The 22,312-nt window shown below is 40.5% G+C and overlaps 1 protein-coding gene across 2 annotated transcripts in view; it reads right to left on the bottom strand.

The window, feature by feature from the left end:
* Nucleotides 1–2,216: 2,216 nt before the first annotated feature.
* galnt2 (UDP-N-acetyl-alpha-D-galactosamine:polypeptide N-acetylgalactosaminyltransferase 2) overlaps nt 2,217–22,312 on the bottom strand; it is a 50,940-nt gene continuing 30,844 nt past the window's right edge. The window contains exons 2-16 of one of the 2 annotated variants that reach the window (XM_010732322.3): nt 21,660–21,747; nt 16,946–17,099; nt 12,636–12,734; nt 12,445–12,512; nt 12,287–12,352; nt 12,011–12,132; nt 10,852–10,939; nt 9,773–9,860; nt 9,552–9,655; nt 8,000–8,126; nt 5,919–6,011; nt 5,322–5,405; nt 4,712–4,865; nt 3,651–3,770; nt 2,217–3,519 (exon numbers count right to left, since the gene is read on the bottom strand). In XM_010732322.3, coding sequence (XP_010730624.1) covers nt 3,364–3,519; nt 3,651–3,770; nt 4,712–4,865; nt 5,322–5,405; nt 5,919–6,011; nt 8,000–8,126; nt 9,552–9,655; nt 9,773–9,860; nt 10,852–10,939; nt 12,011–12,132; nt 12,287–12,352; nt 12,445–12,512; nt 12,636–12,734; nt 16,946–17,099; nt 21,660–21,747 — 1,611 coding nt within the window. In that variant the 3' untranslated portion in view covers nt 2,217–3,363. The remainder of the gene's footprint in view (nt 3,520–3,650; nt 3,771–4,711; nt 4,866–5,321; nt 5,406–5,918; nt 6,012–7,999; nt 8,127–9,551; nt 9,656–9,772; nt 9,861–10,851; nt 10,940–12,010; nt 12,133–12,286; nt 12,353–12,444; nt 12,513–12,635; nt 12,735–16,945; nt 17,100–21,659; nt 21,748–22,312) is intronic. The other variant, XM_010732323.3, reaches the window with a different exon arrangement.

Raw genomic sequence — 22,312 nt, 5'->3', positions numbered from 1 at the left:
CAAAATGAGGCGCTGGACTACTTAATTATCATTACAGTCTTTTCTCTGTGTAGAACATAAAATGAATAAAAAATAAAAGTAGCAATCTTTTCATCTTCACAAGAATAAGACTAGTTTTAAAAAAGAAAAGGCTCCATATGACACATGTGAACTGTTGTAGCAGACAGTATTGCCATGGTCGCTCAGGTGTGTGCAGTTTGGTTCTCATGCCTGTTCAGTTTCCACCGTCTGGCCGTGTTAGTCAAGTTTAACAACAATAGAAAGAAACAAAGAAAACGTGATGGGGGGGGGTCTGAAACTCTGGACAATAGAGGGCGCTACACACCACTAAAACATATTAGCAGGACACCTCCTAGTTTGAGGTCCTGACCTATCACACAATAAACAGTATTTAAGCATCACAATTTGATGACAAATGTTAATACTTAAGATTTGCTGTGCTCATGTTGCACTGTTTAACAGACCTGACACAGTCTGCATCCAACTTTAGACCAGAACCACTAAATGTGTTCAACGCAATGAAAAATGTGTCTTAGATTTGTATGCTGTACTCCACCAAATGCTCTGATTTGACAGTGGATACTGTTAAGATGCACAATTGAGGAAAATAACAACTTAAATTACAAACAGCTGTTTGCTATTACGATTACTGATTTGTAACATTCAAAAGAAATTAAGACAATTTGAAATATCCAAATACAATGGCAACCCCACCCACTAAAAAAGGAAAACATTCCAGTATTTATCAGTAAATCCATCGACTGATTACCATGAAATCTAACTGGAACCCTCTAACAGAAAACAAAACTTTCCTCACATCTAGGCTCGCCTCTCACGTCTTGCCCTCGTACCTGCCGCTCATGGTGCCTCACAGCACATTGCGGCAACCTATCAAGTCACAGGATAGGCTTCTCAAGCAGCTGCTGTTTCAGCTGACCTTTCTCTCACTCTACTTTACAGTTGGATGAATGTTACAAGACAAGGCAAACATTAGGTGCAAGGAACAAAATGGCAGAAAAACAAACAAAAAGCGACAGAGCAGAGGATGGAAATGCAGACAACACAGCAAACATGGCCAGCTGTCTTTGTCAAAAAAAAAAAACAAAGCAAAAAAAAAGAACAAAAAAAATGGAGCATTTACAAGTATGGATGTGAATGAGTGTATTAGACACAGAGAGCATGTCTGACATTAAAGAACACTTGAGGCTGCACTTCTTTCTAGAATAAAATAGGAAATGTCTGTTTAAAGATGTTTTGTGTTATTGTTGATGCCTTGAAGCTGCCAAGTCACACAAACGTAATCAAAAGCAATTTCCCCAAGCTGCGGCGTCATTATTCATTAGTGACTGACAGCACAGAGGATCACAGCAGTTAAGATGAACCCATGTTGAAACCCAGGAGAGACTAGTGTTGCAAAAGACAACAAACTGACATGTGTGCTGTAAATGGTATCAGTAACACCATCAGGTAACAAAAAACCAAGAAGTGGCACAATGCTGTTTGGTGACACCAAAATCTCATTATCAGAGTAAAGTAGCACACCGAAATAAACAGGAAGTGTTCTCACTTGTTTGTATCAGCAGAAAGTGAACAGTCCTGCGTGTGCAATCAGAAAAATGTGCTCACCTGCAGCAGAAACAGAGTGACGACAAACAGTAAAACCTTGTTTATCACAGCTTCAAACTTCTGAACGGATGGCTCATCTAACAGGCATAATGAAGGACAAATATATGTGGATGGAAAACAATACTGACTGAGTGGAACTGTGCTGATAACATGCAGAACACATGTGCATGCACATTTCATACACAAAGTCCACTACACTACAGTCAGTCCTTTTGTCTTTTTGCGTGGCATCTGTTCTCAGGCTGGAATAAGCAAGGTTTTACTTTGTCAAGCACCGAATATCAGCCACATCTGAGCACTCTTTTCTATTGCCGTTAAAAGAGAAGACAGGGGGATATGTTGAAAGTATAGTAGCAATCTCAAATTATGTCTATGTTGGCAGATCAGTGATAGATGATCCTTTTGCAGCCAACACCTGTTTGCTCAAGAGAAAAGGCTGCAATGTTAAAATCCAGTTTGCGTGTGATTTTAAGACAGTAACCTCCCTACAATGTCAATATAGACACAAGCAAAGGAAATGGTCTTTGTAGGAAAAGATGATGTATGAACTGAACCGCACCTTCGGGAGCAGTTAGAGAGCAGCGAGAGCATGTGAAGAAAAACTCTTTTAATCACTCCTTGTGTATTCCTGAAACACAAAACATCCATTTGAAATTTGGTTCCATTTTTTTTGACATAAGTAAACAAAAAAAAGACAGGTAAGAGATTTTTTTTTTCTGTGTATTGTTTCGTTAGAGACATAATGGTGTAGAAGTGAAGACGCTGTAGCAGCCAGTGCCACAGCCTGAAGACAAACAGTAAATCCTGAGGGTGGGCTTCAAGACACTTCCCGGTTTCAGGAACTGCACCTCCGGCCAAACCAGCGTCAGGCCCCTACCAAAGCAGAGAAGCTACTCCCTCAAACCCACTTCCCCCTCCCCCAAGACACAATCTGTGGGAAAAAAAACTGTATAAAAAACAAAACAGAACACACAGCTTCATCTCCCCACCTCCCCTCTCTTTTCTCTGTTGATCCTGTAAACCAATAAGAGTAAACAAGAGGAACAGCTCAAGGAATCGAGTTCATTTCCTCCCTTCACATCACTCCACACCCCAAACCCTCCTCCCTCCCTCCTCACCGAAACACCAACCTCGGTGTGGTAAAAACAAAGAGAGAGTGCCAGAGGAGAGCATCAACACCTTCATTCGATTCTTTCAAGAACAAAAAAAGAAAAAGCTCCTGCGAACCTCTGAAGAATTAACAGCAAGAAATAAAATATTAATAGTAAAATAAAATAATTACAAAGTAAAAACGCCATAGAGTTCTATTTTCACCAGCATTAAAGAAAGTAAAAGGACAGAAAAGAATTCACTCGTCATTTTCATCTGGAACCATCAATGAAAAAACACTGAGGTATGTAGTTTGGATGGAAAGCCTCTTCATCGCTTTTATCCTCATCCTGATCATCTCTGTCACCACCTGTCCACCAAACACAGTCAGTTTCCCGTTTACTCCATCATGGTCTACAAAACCCTCCCTCACTTGGTGCGACTCTTTTGTTTATTTGAGGAGCGGTGAGGTGGGGGAGAGGTGTATAGACGTGCCTGGCTGCCCCTCTGAGGAGGAGCGAGAGTAATCCATTAATCCATCAAGTTTTGTCTTTCTCCTCGAGCCTATTTCCATCTCTTTATTCAGGTCTCAGAGTCTGTTGGTGTCTCTATCCAATACCCAACTCTTCCCAGGGTCTGTACAGCCCCCTATGATTGTAAATTGAGGGTGAACTTCCACTGTTGATTGAGGCTCGGGCTGCAGACCTCCACAGTGAGCCCGCCCATCCTGGCACTGCGGCTGTCCAAGCAGAGGTTACTGCCAACGTGACGAAGCTTTGAGTTGGATTCAATTTGCTCCCATTTCTGTCATAACATAAACACGAATAAGATAAGATAGACTTAAATGTTACATGCACATTGATATTTGTTTTGATTTAAAAGTGCGAGTACGGCTCTGATAAACCAAACAATACTTCTGACAGATCAGACTTTACCTGTCTGCTGTCATTCTCTCGACAGCCTTGTAGTTTGATGAGAGAACCAGCTGTTCTGTCCACCACAGTCAGACACAAGTCCATGTGTTTGACTGACTTATCCTTGGTCAGGGCCCACTCCTTTACAAAGACACAAACATGTAAAAACATTAGTATAAATATAACCTCTGACTCTCTCTCTGCATGGCCACATACTGGGGTTACGGGTGTCTTTTCACATGCAGTATTGGCCCATGCCATGATATATATGACATATCCTGATCTGATGTTTAATTTTAGCACAATTCAGCAGTAATAAGGTGTGTTTTTAACATAAAGTAAGATGTGTACAAAATGATCAGATTAACAGGTTACAATACACAAAGGACCAGCATTGGATCAGGCTCTAAATATAATGTACCATTCAAACAAAAGAGATTAGTAAATCCAGTACAACCAATTCTGTACCAGTGCCGCTTTACATGAACAAATAAAAATGAACTGTTGCTCTATTATTGTTTGCTGACATTACAGCAGTAACAGATAAACAGTGGTGTGGAAGAGTGACTTCATACCTGTGTCACCTTATCCTCCCCTATACAGTACTGACACATTCCGCAGCTAGAACTAGACTCAATCAAGGCGTGCCCCGTCAAAACATGTCGACTAAAAAGCCTTACTGTCATTTTCATCTCTAATTAAATAAAGCATTGCTGTTTGCTGCAGCCAAAGCTGCAGTTATGTGGCAAGTTTTGAAATATGACAGGTGTAAACCAGTCGTGTAAAACCAATAATCTTTCAGTCTAAGTGACACCAGTTGTTCCAGTAAAACCACCACACCTGTCAATCTATTTTTAGGCATGAACTACTTGAGAAACAGCACACACACTCATACCCTGAACTGGCCACCCTCCACGTTCACAGTGCACCAAGAAATAAATACTTCCACGTACAGATATTCTGTGTTTAAGTTCAGGTGTAACATTTCACCTTTAAATCGTGGAGTCCGTTAACATGCACCCTGTACTCTGTCCACCAAGTGCCACCGAGGTGTCTTTAGGTTAAGGATATGACAAGCTGACCTGTGTGTGTTGTCGTAGTAACGCTACCTGGTTTCCACCAGCGTTGTGGCATTCATAGACGCCCACAACGCCGTCTGCAAAATGACCCAGGGTGTCCAGACAGTTTCCTCCCTGCTGTAAGGCTCCAAAGGCTATGTCCTGGTGATCCGGGACTCTGCGCACAGACAAACACAGAGTTGTTCAATTAAATGCATCATTTAAATATTGGCTGTTTTATTAATCAATTGGAAAGAGCAGATAACAGACAATATGAGCTTTATGTTATTACATTAAATGTATTACATTAATCTTACTGCTGTTAAGTGACACATTGCAAACCCGCCAAAATGTAATAATGTGCTTGAATCATAATTGTCAGCATGAGTTTGTAATTAGTGTCACCACAGTCATTTGACAGCCTTATTAAAGTATGAAACATTAGCACGCAGGAGATCACAGTCTTACTGCTACTCCTGGCCGAGCTGCTTACACACCAAGCCCTCGTAATGTTACAACTGCAGTTCAAGTGAGACGTTTTCCTACATGTAATTTAAGTCTGCTTACACAATATTATATACTGTGTCATACTGTGTACCCTATCATATTCCATAAAATGCTCTCATTTTCTTACCGCAGTTCAGGGTAGACGTTCTCCAGGTACCATTTGAATGGCTTGCAGCCTAATCTCTTCTTCATCTCCAAACGACTCTGGATACTGACAGAGAGAGAAAGAGATAGTGACACACCGAGAGAATTAGAGGTTTGATCGCTTGTTGTTTTCAAAACGTTTCCCGACATTGATTGAATTATAGCCCTCCTACTCTGCCAGTCTGTAAGGGTGGATCATAGAGGCCTCGGGCACGTCTGAGGCTTCATCCTCTGGGGAAAATTACAGCTTAGGCTGGCACTGGAGGGAAATGCTAAGAGTGTTCCCACAAGGTCACATAATAAGCATTTTTAACTTTGTCTAGCTACACTGGGTAAATGTCAGAGTACCTGTTGTGCAGTCTAGTTTTGAGTAAAGTGTTAATAGACATGGAGCAGCGGTCAGATGAAGTAAAATAAAGTAACAGGAAACATCAAAAAATAAAGAGATCCGGTTAGACAGTTAGGCTCCTGAACCATCTCCTGGAATATTTTCTTCAAAGACATCCTCTGGAAACCATCTATGTCTGTACAAAACATCAATCAATCCACAACGCACTAAACCTAAAACCTCCTTACTTACTTTCCGTAGGGGACGTTTCGCGCAGATGGGACAGCAGCGTAGTAGAAGTTTTTATACTCATCCATCCAGACCTCTGCTGCTCTCCTCGTGTTCCTGAAAGAGACGAAAAATGGGCAGAGGGAGGAGGACAGAGAGAAAACGAGAGGAGAGGTGTGATGAAAGACCGATAAAGGCAGACATGACAGAGTACTACAAGTTAAACAGACAAATCTAAAAGGTGTTTTTTCTCCCTAGTCAGTTTCATTTAACAAAGTGTTGAAATGAAGTCCAATAACATTTTGTCAGATTTCCATTTTTTCTGAGGCGCACAACTGTCAGACCATGTGTCAGCCCGGAGTCAAAGTAGAGCTCCATTTGCTCATATATTCTTTCTGACACTTTGATAGCTAAAATACATCCAGACAGATGCCGAGCTTACACCAGAAAATGTGTAGGGAAAGCAGCCTCCATTGTTTCAAGTCAGGGACATTGGATTACAACGATGCATTTAGCCTCTCTGTATTCTGTAGAAAATGTAAATTATTACAAACAAGCCAGCGAGGAAATTGTGTTGACATGGAAATGATACATCAACACAATTAACTTCTGGTACAGTGGATGTCTCACACCGAGGAGTAGTTGCAGAAATGCAAAAATAATGTACACAGACATCTCTGCGTTTCATCCTTTTCATTCATTTCATTCACAGCAACACAGAAAATGCTCCCTCACAGGGGACTTTATATGAAGTCTAGAGGGGCTTTTCCTCATATTGATTGTATGCTGGCCCCGTCTCCACACGTTCAATAAACGTAACTTGGATATTTGGGAAATGCTGCTCCCAGAACAATTATAAAACAACCCAAGCAGTCAAGACAGGTGCTGTCTCGTAACTCCCCAAGGTCACCAGCAGCAGACACAAGGACACAGCCAACATGTCTGGGAGCTTTACTCAGACAGACTGAAGGGTGAGACGCTAAAAACAGCCATGATGACGCTTGTTTTGCACTCTCAAGTCTCTATTGTTGAGGCTAATACTATGAAAGCACGAATGCACCCATCAATTAATAAATGATATGTTGCACTGTTGGAGGAACTTCTTGTTCAGTTTAATCCACAGGAGGAATGTAAGCTGAGTCACATCCAGAGCTAACATGTTATAATGAGCTCTAAAACAGTTTGATCTAATGGTGAAGTTCACACACATCAGCTGCAGTCTTTTTATTTTTGTTTCATCCAGCTCGGGGTCCATTCACAGTTTCTTAGTATTAAGCTCTTTCCTTGTGAGCATCTCATGTTAGTCACAACTGTCATTTTCCTCTGCAGCTTTTTCCAAAGATATTACTCATGTGGGTCTATTTCTTCACTTCTTGTTTTTTCTCCCAGAAAAACCACAACCACTTTAGATCCCCTGTTATCGGTTTGTTAAAGTTCTTAATTACGGCCATGAAGGTTTGTTGGGCTTGTTTCCAGGGGTGGTTACATGTGGTTGGAGACTGTTTCAAAGCAGAGATACATATCTTTCCATGTGTCATGTTCCCAATTACTGATGTTCAGTGATTATGTTGTCACATCAGAGGTATGAAGGGCAACACACCCAAAAAACAGATGTTTTATATTTAAGAAAAGCAATTTCCCCTCTGATTACCTTTTAATTTGTTTCTTAATTGTTAGTGCTTGGTTTAAATTTTCCAACACTGGTTTAATTTTTAAAGCTGTGGTAAAACTAAATTTTAAAACTAAATAATGTATGTTCTAGTGTATAAGAGGAGAGAGGAGACTGAGATCCTCTGGAGTGTGAAGGACGGTTTAAAACAGTCTATGACACCGTCGTGGCATCTGCATTATTCTGTGGACTCATCTGCTAGGGAGAGGGACAGAAAAAGACTCAACAAACTGGTGAAAAGGATCAGCTCTGTCCTGGACTGCCCCCTACACTCCACAGAGGAAATGGTGAAGAGGAGGACGTTAGCAGCAGCTGACACAGCTGATGTCTCTTATTGCTGAGTAATTTCTGATTTAGATCAGATTATGGGTGAAGCCCCCATGGTTAGTGAGTGTTCAACACTTTTGCTGTGTATGTGTGTATGTGTGCACGTCACCTTGCAAACACAGTCCCGCTGCCGCCAGGGAAAGTGTATGGATGCTGCTTCCTGAAGACATGACCGACTCTGCTGCAGGGGATGATCTCCAGACTGCCACCACACTGCCACACACGAAATGAGATCTCTGAAACACACACACAGGTCATAAGACATTAGTTCAGGACTTCCAATCTAACCTGAAATACCTCAACCAGAACAAACCTACACCCAATGTCAATTTGCTCTTTACTAAAGGATATGAAGACAACCTGCAGTCACTCATGAACAACCTGGAGTGTCAGACAACTGTGACTCATACAAAAGTGTTTGAGAAGGATCCTATTATATATTTCCAGCACCAGCAGTGCATATACTTAGTTGTTTGCCCACATTTGTTTGAACAAACAGTTCCTATGAAAATGTCACAGTTGATTATTCTAAGCAGTATGTCTTGTGGTGAAGTTAACTGAGGATGTCTGCATCTCATAAATGCTTTCAGTGTGTTGATGTTGTCAGGTTCCCTCTCCAACTCTGTTTGCATTTGCACAAGTGTTGTCTAAATGAGAGCACAACAAAAACCAGTATCTGGAGTGTCAATCCAGCTCTGAATCATTGTGCCGTCTTGAGAGACAAATTAATCCTCCTGTTTATTCTCAACTGCATTCAGACAAAAGCAACAAGGAGACACAGCTGTTATTATGTCATGTACTGTTTGCAAATGATCTCCATTGTGTACGCTATGGTTATTTTCCCTCTATACTTACTATAATGATTATCACATTAACACTGTAATTTTCTGAGATCAACTCTAGTCTCTGGGACTTTCTTATCTGGATATGAGAACCAAATTACTAAAGGATTTTCTCCTCTTTGTCATGTTCTTGGCATGCAAAGTGTAGATGAGCTCATGAGTTGATCAGTGCGTGAGACATCATCATCTGTGCCATTTTAGTATCGAATATCAAGAGAGCGTGCAGGTTTTATAAGACAAATCTGTTGTTCTGTGCGCCAGAAGCATTTAAAGGTACAATTGGCATATAGTGGTGTAGATGGTGTCGTGGATTAGCAACTCCAGGCGCGAAGAAGAAACTCTGGTGGCCACAGAACAAAAGACAAACGCAAGAAATAGCCCATAACCCCCCCCCCCAAAAAACCACAACGGTTATTTTTACATTGTAATTTTTGTTTGGAACAACCAAAACAATGATAGTTGTTGAGCTTTGGAAGTGCTGGTTGGCAGATCTTTGTGCTAAGGTAAGCTACCTGGGTACTGGCTGTAGCTGGAGTGCAGCTCCTGACAGGTCTGTCACCATTAGAGGCTGATGAGTCAGGGAACAGACGGCCTCACATTAGGGCAGTAAAGTGTTAGTTTAGTTTATTTTCTCTAGCTGCCTCTGTACTCTACTTTCCTCTCTTTAATCATACTGCATTATCTTTAAGTTTGTTTCTTTTACTCACTAAGGCCTGCTACTCCTCATCCATTATTGAGTCATACGTCATCTCCTAACCACCATCATCTTCTGCTGTGTTTCTACTGCGACTCTACTGAATCTGCACTGGCAGCACTCACCCAGGTTTTCTCCTCCCCAAACATCCATCATCATGTCGTACTTTCCCAGCTGCTCAAAGTATTCCTTATCCATGACAAATAGACCTCCTGCTATCATGGGAGTCCTGCGAGGGCAGAGAGAAGAAGGAGGGAGCGAGGAAAAGAGATTAGTAGTTGGTTGAAACAAAAGTGTGTCAGTCATGTATGATCACTTGAGTGGATGTGTGAGTGGTCCTGCTTACTTAATGGGTGCGATGGGGTTCCCTTGTCTGGCCCGTCTCTGATCCAGGGTCATGTAATCCCATTTAAACACCAAATTCCAGTCGAAACCTACACGCACACGTACACGCACACGCACACGCACACGCACACACACACACACACACACACACACACACACACACACACACACACACACACACACACACACACACACAGTGGATGAAAAATAAAACCATTATGAGCATTAGTTGGGATTAAGTAGAGTGGTTACAGATTTTGCAGGTTCAGATTAAATGACTAGATACATCTGCAGAGTTCACATGTCTGTATATTACACTATATACTGATAACAGAAAGCATAGGATGGGACAGTATAGGAAAGGATACAACACAGGAAACAATGTGAGACCTGTCAGTCAAACTAAATCTGAAACATCTCCACTGGTCAGGGAAATATTTGGCTCTTTGGCTACTCCACTATGTTCACCAGCTAGTCGGTAACTGTGTCCATGTGCTGCTTAGTGCCGAGCAGGTAATGCATAGTGGGTTTTTAGAGCTTTTTACCGAAAATAGCTGCCTGCTGTGACTAAAACTGATGCTATGAAACAGTAAAGCTGCCCTCGTAAAACCCAAAACAATGAAGTGAAAGAGGCTGAAACACTTTGTAGAGCTAAGGGAAAAAACTCTCACTCACTACGAGAGACTACCGAGTACTACCGAGACTACTCAGAGATTTACTATGTATGCTGACATATTTGAGGGGATTTCATTCAGTCACTTCATCAGCATGAATGCACTACATACTCAAAATCCAGTTAGACTTAGTATGCAGTGTGGAAGACACAGTTTATGTAAGCCATCAGACTAAACTTGCTGGGTCTATACTTTGCAAAAGTGATGGCCTTGTGTGTGAGAAATAGCTCAGCAGTCTTAAGTGAAAGCTGTTTATGAAATACTGCACTAAAAGCCAAAACAAATGCATAAATCCTGCCGGAGCACTGTTATTACGACTGTTAAGAAAAACACGATTCCTTGACTTGTTGTCGAGCTCTACGCACCGACCCACACAGGACGTTATATGTGTGCTCATGTACTGTACCTCCTTTCAGATCGGCTGAGGCTCCTACGTATTGGAAGTTGTCCATGTTGATGACATCAATGATGGGAGAAACTACTCTGGTCTTGTCCTGAGAAAGAAGGCCGGAGACAAAATAATTAATTAGGACATTTTGGACTCCGCAGTGGGAAAAACAGGAAATCTGGCTCATTAATAAAGATGCACTACAAGACAAAATAAAAAAGCTACAGGGGACTTTGAGAAGAAGTAAATATTTCCATCAACAGCAGTGATTCACATGTTTAGTTTATCTTCTATATTTAGTTTAACACCGCATTTATAAAACTCTGTCTCCTCCACACCAAATCAAACCCCGGGCAGAAACAAACCACATCATACAGTAGTTTAGAAAAAGGATTGCTCAAATGGCCTGAATGACAATAACAGAAACAAGCTTTCAGGTACTGAGTGAGTTTATTTATTTTGCGTTTAAACATTTTTATATGACACATGAGGTTTTCATCCACACAGATTGCATTTTCCTTCTTTCTTTCTTTCTTTCTTTTTTGCATCGAGTGATTTATTCTTTAGAAGTGCAACTGCAGCAAAGAAACGCAAAGTCAATTACTCTGACAGCAAAATGTTTCAGATTTGACTCCAGACATTTATTAACTTGGGAATGACAAAACACTGCGTTTGGGAGGATCAAATGCAGAAGAAGACAATTTTCACTCACATCAGATGAATATTTAAAGAGCAACACACATTGTCCCACTTCAGAGTGAGATGACATGTAATCAAGAAGCTTCCTCTCAAGTCATTATCTAAAGACTTCACTTTAAATATCACCTCTCTGTGTGCAATGGAGCTCAGGTTATGTTAATTCTGTTTTTACAAATGCTGTGGTTGGAAAAGAAGGACACCTGTGGGGTCTGTTTTTTAAAATCAGTCTCTTAACAACTGAATGACAGCATTTTCTAATCGTGTCAGATCATAAAAGGGAAATGTGAATTTCTGCAGCTGAAAGAGCCCAAATATTGTTTATTGAGGCCGTGGCAGAAAGTTTGAAGATCAGACTGAAAACAAACTTCAAGTTTCTAGAGATTTCAAAGATGCGTGCTTGTATTTTTCAAACAGTTATGAAGGAGAGTTAGTATCACAAAAAAGCTACTTTTGCAGAGATACAGGGGTGTGTGTGTACCTCAGCTACTCTCTCCAGTAGCGGCTCTAGCCAGTGGTCATTACATTCACAGTGAGAGTCCAAGAAGGTGAGGACTGGTGCTGTGGCAGCGTCAGCACCGCGAACCCTTGAACGCATCAGTCCTGAGGGAAACATCAGTTACAAAAAACAGGAAATCAAAAAACACATTTTTGGTACCAAGTGGAATGATTTCACCACCCAACCATAACCATGACAAAAATAACTGCATTTGGATAAAAACGACATCAGACTTTCTTCTTCTCTTCTTGTAATTACCTTCTCGGCGGTCGTTTCTCAACACACGCACTTTCTCAATCTTCCCCAGCAGCGCTCCGTCCTCCGCTGAAACACACACAAAGCAGGTGCCACGCTGGTGACTCTCACATCACATTTACACACTGATCTTGTTAGGTTTGTTTACATGCATTACTCACAGTTGTCACTGTAGTCGTCAACCAGAATGATCTCTTTGACCAAGTGAGAAGGACTTTTCTTCAGGACACTAAACACAGAGAGAAAAAGGGAGAGAGAGAAAAGGATTTTAAAAAGAAAGAAAGAGGATTTTAGCTTGCAAATCAAAATAAAGAAGTTTTTGAAGTGGACAGCACACACACCATTAACCTACCTGACCACAGTTCTCAGCAGAGCAGAGCGAGCTTCATTGTGGAAGGTGATTACAACACTTGAGGCCGGGAGGTCTGACTTCCATTGTTTATGTCTGCAACTACACACACACACACACACACACACACACACACACACATTAAAGAAAAAACAACACCAAAGTAACAAAATGTAAAAGCATACATGTGCAAACACACACATACAATCCTACGCACATAAGCACACAGCTCAATGTGTGAGTAAAGCTGCGAGCTGGAACAGATTTATAATATAGTAACGCAATGAACTGAGCACACACATATACTGTATGTACACACATATGTACACACAGACTAACGCCCTGCTGAAGCTCGAATTGACAGTAGGTTTTACAGACCGCAGAGACAAATCCTCACCTCGACTTAAAAGTGAGGAACATCTGTGATTGAACGCTAAATGAGACGAAGACCCAAGGAAAGGATAAAGAGGAGAAAATGGGGCATTCAGCACTGTGGGAAAGCGTAATCTTTCCCACCTAAAGCTACAGCCAATCCCGCTGTAGCATGCTGTTCACTTTATATGCATTATATACAAGGAGGTGTGTGTAAACAAAGAATACAAAATGCTGTTTCAATAAATGAACCGTCACATACAGGTTTTCTCGAGTTGGCTTTACAATCTTAAACACATACCAGATGTACAGTGTGTAGTACTTTAGTACATATTCAATGCACAGTACACACTGTCATTGAACTCTCTTTGTCCCTGTACCATGCTATCAGAGCAGCATTAGCTTTAAAAGCCTGGAGAGAGTCAATATGCAGCTGCATCAGTCTTGAACTGACATCTTCCTGCACACTTCTTGTGTCTACTGGCAAAAAGCTAACCTAATTTGTGTGTGTGTGTGTGTGTGTGTGTGTGTGTGTGTGTGTGTGTGTGTTAGTTATATTGCTGAATAAACCTCCTGGATCTTTTGATCTTGTGTTGAAAGCATTGAGGAAGCGGCCCCAGCCTCGACAACCAGCCTCTTTTTTTTTTTTTCTGGACTACCTTCACAATCAGTGCCTCTGCATGCTGTGCAAATGACACATCACTGCCAGATCAATAGGAGACACATCCCCACTCTCTTAGTGAGCTAATGGCTCTAGCTGTCTAGGTCTGTCTATATATATATATATATATATATATATATGCGCTCAGCACAGCCAGACTACTGCCTTTAAAAGAATAATCCACATAGGACAAGCACTAACTAAATATGACGGCATATTGTTGCAGCATTTTCATTTCTTTGTGTTTCAAATGTGATTTACATCTAAAACTTACAATCGTTTGGCTTCATGCGAAAACATTTTTGTTTTCATATTCTCTTATTTCACCCCATCCAGATTAGATTTTAGTCTTAAACTCCCTTTACTGGAAAAACTAGTTTGTGCCTGATGAATACCACCTGTTCATGAGATTTGAACATTTGCATCAACGCCCCCAAAAATTGCCATTTAAGGCTGGCTGTTTAACTCAGATTTGGGGAAAATTTTATTCAGATGTCAACCAAGAGGAACAAGAAGAATCTAAATGAGTTATGAATTTTATTTTAGTTCATTTTGTTTAAAACTCCAAATTCATTCTGATAGGTCAAATATATTTCACCCGTGAAGAAAGGCAGATTTCAACTGTCTGTACAAGACTTCTGAATTGTATTCAAAGGGAAAACTCTGTCAGCTGTTCTTGACTTGTGTGGAGGATGTAGTGGCAGGCCAAGCAGTTGCTAAATGCAAAATGCTAAATGCAACAATTGCTTATTCCTCTCCTTACTGGTGTGATAGAGTTGCTGCGAAATTTGCAAAAGGCCTGTGTTTAGTTTGTCCTTTCTGGGCTACTGTCAAAACATTTAAACATGGTGGACTCATGGTGAAAGAGGACCTGTGACATGTGTAGACATCATTTTTAGATGATTATACACATCAAACGATTTATACTTTACATTAATGACATATGCAAAGTATCAAGAACATTAAAATTAGTGTTATTTGCAGATGACACTAGTATTTTTTTGTGCTGGGGGGGGGGGGGGGGGGGAGTTACCTGAACAACTGGGGAGGATCACATGCGCAAACTGAAAATGTGGTTTGACCAAATTCATGTTATTGGGTAATACAATAAGAATACACAAGTACAGTTACAAGTAGATGGGGTGGACGTTGAAAGAGTATATGATGAAAACAAGTTTCTTGGGGTAACAATTGATGATAGAATAAACTGAACTCTCATATAAAACATGTACAAAGCAAACTGTCAAGAAGCATTTCAGTTCTGAGCAAAGCAAAACACATCCTGGACCACACATCACTCCACATTCTCTACTGTTCACTGATTTTACCATATTTACGATACTGTGCAGAGGTTTGGAGCAATACTTATAAATGTACAATACAACCTCTATCCATACTGCAGAAAAGAGCCATAATACCAGTTATAGAGACCACACAAATTCACTATTCTTAAAATCAAAGACATTACAATTCTCTGACCTGGTTCATTTCCAAACAGCACAAATCATGTACAAAGCAATAAACAATTTACTTCCTGGAAACATTAAAAAAAAAGTTTATAATATGGGGGTTATAATCTGAGGGGTGACTCCAACTTAAAACATAAGTACAACATTAAAAAGTTTTGGTCTTTCAGTTTGTGGAGTGAGGCTGAGGAACATACTGGGTGTGAAGCTCAAGCAATGTCCAAGAATGATCCAGTTTAAAAACACATAGTTTTCACAATGTACAGGGAGGAAGAAGGGCTTTAACAATCAGGTGTTTTCATAAATGATAAATGATTTATGTATTTGTTTATTTGATCTAATTCTTTTCTATTTCTTTTCTTTTTTTTAATGTAAACATATATGTTTGGATAGAAAGATTGCTAAGTGAGTAGTGGAGAAGGGGTAGGTTTAAATAAGCACGTGCTTCATCCTACTCCTTTACGGACATGTTGCGTTCACGTTATTATTTTTGTTTTGACTTTTGTTATTGGATTTGTTTGTTTTCAGTTTACTTTGTTATGTTACTTGCACATGTTCGAAATAAACTGAAACTGAACTGAACACTAATGAAAACATAGTTATGAATATTCCAATAATATATTTCCGCCATATTCTGTCAATACGTGCCACTTAATAAATCTGTTTGTATGAGAGGTTCTTCCATGAGATTTGTTGTATTTGTTAAACAGACTAAAATCACTTCATCCTTAATCCCCCTGTTGAGTGTCAAGTGATCAATATTTATTTAACATACAAAAAAGACAAATAAGGGTATTGTTAAAAATAATTACTTAAAAACATCCTTGAGATTTGTTATCTCTCTTCAGACAGACAGGAAACAAAAGCAGACCAAAGTGAAGACGTGTTCCTCTTACGTAGGGCGTGGAAACAAATAGCCCTCTGTGAACACGTACAGAGGTCAAACCACAGTGCCGCACTTGAAACCAGTGAAATACAAACGATACAAACAGGAGCCAAACACACAGAGTTCAAACACTGACTCAGACATCAAATCAGTTACTTTCCTTGACTTTGAAACTCGTTGACATTTCATGGCTGCGTACTTGACTGGTTACGACTGAAATCACTCTAAAGGTTACAGACAGAGTGGTATAAATCTCTGGGCCATATACTAAAAAAAAGAAAGAAAAAAAAGAGTACCGTTTGAGGTTTTAATATTTAATTATTATTATATATTATATTTGCCCATAAAAACTTTATTTTCATGTATTTATTAAAGAAAACGGTGCTGAGTGACGAGACAGAAACACCAGGTCAATGCCAGCTTCAAACAATCTTAAATTTTACTAGCACTGAGGTAGCAACAATGGCTAAAATAGGCAGTTTATTTCTGGCGTATGAACACGATATCCTGCATGATAATTAGGAAGGGAACAAGAAGATTTGAGATGAGAATCAAGCTTGCTAAAACATAATATTATTTTCATTAAAAAGGGATTCATCAGATAATGTACCATGACTTATTTTTGCCTCCTCGTCCATTTAACAAGAAGAACAATCGACAGCCATTACCAGAGGTTTGTTTATAAATGGAGCAGACAGTGAACAGAGCGTATCTGCTCTGCTCCCACTTCCTGATTTCATCAAACTGACCACAATAGAGGGAGTTTCCAAGTGATCTTATCCACTCCTGTACCAATTAGTCAAACATAAAGACAGCTAAGGACATCGTGTACACAAACAATCCCTGCATTTAAACATGCAACCACAAAAGGTTAAAAGGAACATAATTGTGGTCTAATTGTGCCAGCAGTTGTGTGTGAGATACATACTGGTCATGTCTTGTGTCAGGCACGGCTCTGTCCATACGGAGCTTGTCGCTTTCCACCTGGTTGAACTTGTTCCTTGCGTATGGATCCTGACCTGGTCGGACCACCGTGGCTCCAACATACAGATCCTGGTCGAAATCCTGCCAGCGCACCTTACCTGGACATGCATACAAAACACAATAAGCACTTAGGCAACAGAAGTTGGGAGGATACACTACTTCTGTGTTGTCTTGTTTGTGTTATGTGACTTAAAGTTGGAAGGTAGAAATGTTAGAAAATGTCAGATATTTCTGAACTTAAAATACATTTTGGCCTTCGTGAGCACTGCTGCCTCTATTTTGGGAAAAGCCAAAAGCATTTTGAGTGCACAAAAACACACTACTGTGGTATTGATTTATACATCTTTTCAGCCTGCAGTGTTAAATAAGTGTATATCACGATGTGGAAAAATGAAATTTAACAACACAAAACCACCAAAGAGCAATTTATGTGTCCAGGTTTTAATTACAAACATTCTCAATGATTCTTTCTGGTGAAATATGTGTTAAATAAACACGACATATCCAAAAATAAAAGCTGCCAACAGAAATGAAGTTCACCAAAAGCCGAAAATGTGTCTCAAGAATGAATGGGATTACACATCAGTGGGAATATGAAATGTAGGCAGCAGCCTGGCTCATGCAAGAATCCTTCACAACTGACAGGAAGAAAACCTCACTGCGTCAAGCTGCTGCTTGACAAGGCAGCAACATGGCACTGAGGAAAGCTGACATGAGATTTATGCTGCTCATATGTGAAACCATGCAGAAGGGAATTCAAACAACAAACAAAGACAAAGCCAGACCACTTTTAGCAAGGACAAAAAACCACAAAAGAACATTATTATACACGGCATAGAGTAAGACAAAACAATCCTCCTGAATTTAGTCATTTGAAATAAAATATAACTCTGCAGAGTAATATTAAACATTATAAAACCAACACACACTCAGAGCATGTTGTGCCTGTCTGACCAGATTACTGAGATCATTGTGCACTAAACAGAGAAAGTTGTCATGTTTAATTTCACAGTTTATCACTGACTACTGAGACAGACACACACGAATAATAATGCAACTAATTAGCTGGGTGCAGCTGCCATGCTAATGACTTGTGTTAAGCATATGGCAATGTGAGATTACACTATCTCTCAGTATGGATGAGTGTGCGCATGACAGACAGAGAGAAACTGAGCCTGATGAGCAGGAAGAAGCCAGCAAATGTGTGTGTGGGTGTGTGCGTGTGTCTACCCTGACAGCATGTGAAAGTGTCTGGCATGCCAATTAGCTAAAGCTCGCAATGATCTGGCTACGACTGTATAGCCTCAGAAGACACTGCTGCATGTGTCAGAGTGTGTGATGTCCTTGCTGATAACTTTAGTTACTGCGAGTAATTAATGTTGTGAAATTAATGTCGCAACTTCTCACAAATCTTTAGCTCAGACTTCTTCTTACAGGCTCCCTTTCAACTGTCCTGTTTGCTTTGTACACTGAACGCACTCAAAGTGGATTTAACTGTCAGCGTGCTGTGCATTTTATGATTATGCACAGCTAATGTTTTACTGTTAAACACCCTTTATAGATCTATGGTTCAAACAGAGTATCAAATATCACCATGCCATGTGATATTTTTTGTCCATTGTGGCTGCTTTTACACAGGAACAGAAAACCTTGTGCCGATCAAAGGGCAACCTATGTGGCTGTAAAGTTCAGCCTAAGCAGAAGTGCCGAAAACTGCAGTTCTTTGATTGGTCACTTGAGGCTGGTTACAGAATAAGTTTCGCTCCATAAGCCCCTATATTAAAGTGTCCAACTTTGTCGTAGAAATAAATATACAGGTACAAAAAAATATCTGTTCATGACAACTGTACGGAGTCTGAATTTCTATTTGACTCACCTATTCAAATTATATTAAGGCTTAAAATTATGCATAGCTAACAGCATGCTTTGTCTTACAGGTAGGTGCCGTCACAGGCAGCTTCTTTGAGCAATCAGGCATCCTTTAGCTCACCCCAGGTACCCTGACGATCCACATCTTTGCCGACTTGCCCAGAGTTAATTTCCTCCTGAGTGACAGAGCTTCTGGGTCACACCGGTAAAACATTTATTTTCCACGATCTAAAACACTGATGTGTCTTTTCCAACTGCTTGACAGCTTGGGGCTGGAAGACCATGTGTGTCTTTTGAACATGAGCATTCATTGCAAAATTACGGTGTAATGATAAAACAGTTTGAGGTGGCTTCTAATGCCTGAGCAGGTACACCCGTCCTGAGCTGATGGTTTGTCGCTTCTGGGTCCATGCTGATGAATGGTGTGGTCTGTTGGTCTGAACACTTCACTCTCCCTCTGCCTCTCGTCACTGAGCTGCTTCCACCCACAGGTGCTGCTGACTGGCTGTGTTTGTTTGTTGCAACATTTTCTGGAAATCCCTTGACTCTGTCGTGTTTCCAACTGATGATAACTGGCAGGCAGGACTCGCACTCAGAACCATTCCCTCGATCTGAACCATGAAACCTCCGCCTACCAGCTCAGAGAACGCCAACGCTTGTGTCTTATTTGATTCACTCCTTGAAAATGATCCAAATAAATCCTTAAAGAGAAAGTCAACACCGGGCTGAAAAGCAGTGTTTCACACGGAGCATTACTGTATGCTTTGTTACACCTCAACAGCTCACAGGGTCCTGGAAAACACTGCTGGATCACTACAGCAAAGTGAGCAGTTACACCATTTAAGGTGAGTCAAAACAAGAATTTTAAGGGGGTGCATTTAATCTCTTAAATGGATGCACTACAGTATAGGCCAAATAAGATCAACGGAGAGATTAAAGACTATAAAGTATTTTGATAATCAATAAATCTTCCATTCTCATACAGTTTTTTTTTATGTGAGGATTTGCCTGTGTTTTGTATCACTGTAAAATATATATCTTTGGGTTTTGGACCGTTAGTCGGACAAATAAATAATCTAAAAGAGGTAATTTTGGCCTTTGCATCTCTGCCCCTTCTATAAGTGTGGTTAGCACTGTCGCCTCACAGCAAAAAGGTTCCTGGTTCAAACCTCGGCTGTGTGGAGTTTGCACGTTCTTCCCGTGACTGCGTGGGTCCTCTCCACAGTACAAAGACATGCACTAAACAGGTTAATCAGTGACTCTAAATTGGCTGTAAGTGTGAATGGTTGTTTATTTGCCCTGTGATAAGCTGGAGACTTGTTCAGGGTTAGTTGCAGCCCCAAACATAAAAGGTCCATTTGTTGCCTGTTTCATTTAACAGTCTTCATCAGCAAAGCAGTTCTGATATGATGCAGTTAGTTGGTTAACCCAAATATGGAGATTTGGTCACCTGGTAACAGGCGGTCCTGTCTGGAGGCAGAAGACCATCCTCGACCAGACACCAGAGTTACAGTTTCCAAACTTCATTTGATGATGAAGACTGTGAGATGGTGTTAAATGCTCTAGAAAAATACAGGATGTTTACGTTTATCTGAGAGGCTGATGTCATTTATAATTTGGATAAAAGATACATGTGTAAGTCTAACATGCAGTGTCTACAGGGTCAAGCATGTTCAGCCAACTTGTCCTGAATAAAAAAAACAAGCCTTGAAAAAGAGAGCACCCAGTTCCTCAAACAGTCATTGCAATGAGGTTATCTTGGTGCATTTCCATGTTTTAAATGCAGACAGTGCCAGAAATCAGAGACATACTCTTATCAGAGACTCTTTAAATTAAAAAGAGCATTCATACACTTCTGAACATCCTGAGCTCATACTCTTCACTCTCCTTCCTATTCTTTCATGACTTTATCATCCATTTTTATTAAATTTTATTCTCCCAGTCCCCTTCTTCTCCAGTCTCCTCTCTTCTGCTTTTTTTTTGTCATGCTACGAAGTCATCGCTATAATCGTGTAAAGTCACCCTGAAGCTGAAATGTCCCCACTTCAACATTCAAATTAGATTCCATTTCCACTGCTGGATCAGATAGGAGAGTGTGTGTTCAGCTTTCACAGGTCACAGGCTTGTGAAGGAGGGGTGGCTGCTCTGAGCCAGGCTGAGGATGAGAGATGAACGAGAAATCGCTGCTCAGATAATCCTTCTGCTGTGACTTTTCTGGTCTGGCTCTACGCTGTTGGACTCTGAAACAATGTTTCTCAAAGTCTGGGTGGAGACACATAGCTGGGTTTTTGCGGCGAGATTAAAATGGATCCCTGTATTATTTTGGATAAATTTGCGGCTCCAGCATTTTGAAGACTGTATCACACCGCTGGATGGGCTGAATTGTCTTCTCTTTCTCTGTGGTTATTTAAACACGGTAAGGTTACGGAGGCTGAGGATGTTCATGTTCTGCTGGTAATAAAACTCAAAAACTATGCCACTGTGTTACCACATTTCAAAATGGTTTTGGTTGTGGGAAAATAATGTGGAATCTTTCTGGAAACATGACTGTGGTGTACAGCGTCTGCCCAGCACATGCTTTACAGCTGGGATGTATTTATCTTGCCTTCCTTTAGGTACACAACCAACCCAACAATGACACACTGAACTGAACCAGATCCTGGTCAAATATCCTGGATCTGAAAGCTTAGTTATTAATAGGATCTTATCCATTACCAGCATCATTATACAGTCATAAAATTTAGGCACAGTGTAGTTGTGAGTGCATGACGGGTTGTGAAGTTTCCTACCTGGTGGCAGAGTCTCCATGCTGTGACCCCTGTCGTCAGAGCTGTGACCTTTGCTCCTACTGGACAAGTCACTGGAGTCCCAATCATCCTGAAACAAACCAAACAAACAAAAAACACACGTGAGCATGGATACACAAGGTTTAATCTGAAAAGTAAACCAGAGAGTAAACAGGAGAGCAGCTGAGGGACGTCTTTAACCAAGGGGAATCTGTTGTTGTTTTACAACTATGTTGATTAGAATATCACCATAAAGACTGTCACACTGATAAACATTATACAGAGATTTAGTGTAATCGTTCATTTTTTGTTCTTAATGTAAATATACAATTTAGACATATCTAGGCTACGTTGACTTTTTTTTGTTTGTCATCTAGTAAGTTTTTCTGCTTTCTTGTCTCGCAGGTTCTCATGGATCGTGGCTACGTTCGTCTCTAACAACTTGCTACTGTGGTCCATACGTCCTACGTCCATAGAAATGCTGTTTTTCTGCTGTGCATCTCCAACTAGCTTGGTTCTGCTTGTTAAAAAGGCACTGCTTGCCACCATCACAAATTGTTTGCTCATGGTAGGAACTGTTGAGTCTCTATAAATGACATTTAGTGTACGGTCCTGCTCTGTATTGGAACTGTCATGAGATAACTTTTGTTATGGTT

This window comes from Larimichthys crocea, chromosome VIII (assembly GCF_000972845.2).
Source record: "Larimichthys crocea isolate SSNF chromosome VIII, L_crocea_2.0, whole genome shotgun sequence".
NCBI classification, from domain to species: Eukaryota; Metazoa; Chordata; class Actinopteri; family Sciaenidae; genus Larimichthys; species Larimichthys crocea.
The sequence above is the reverse complement of the archived record's forward strand: the minus strand, read 5'-3'. Positions and strand labels throughout refer to the sequence as shown.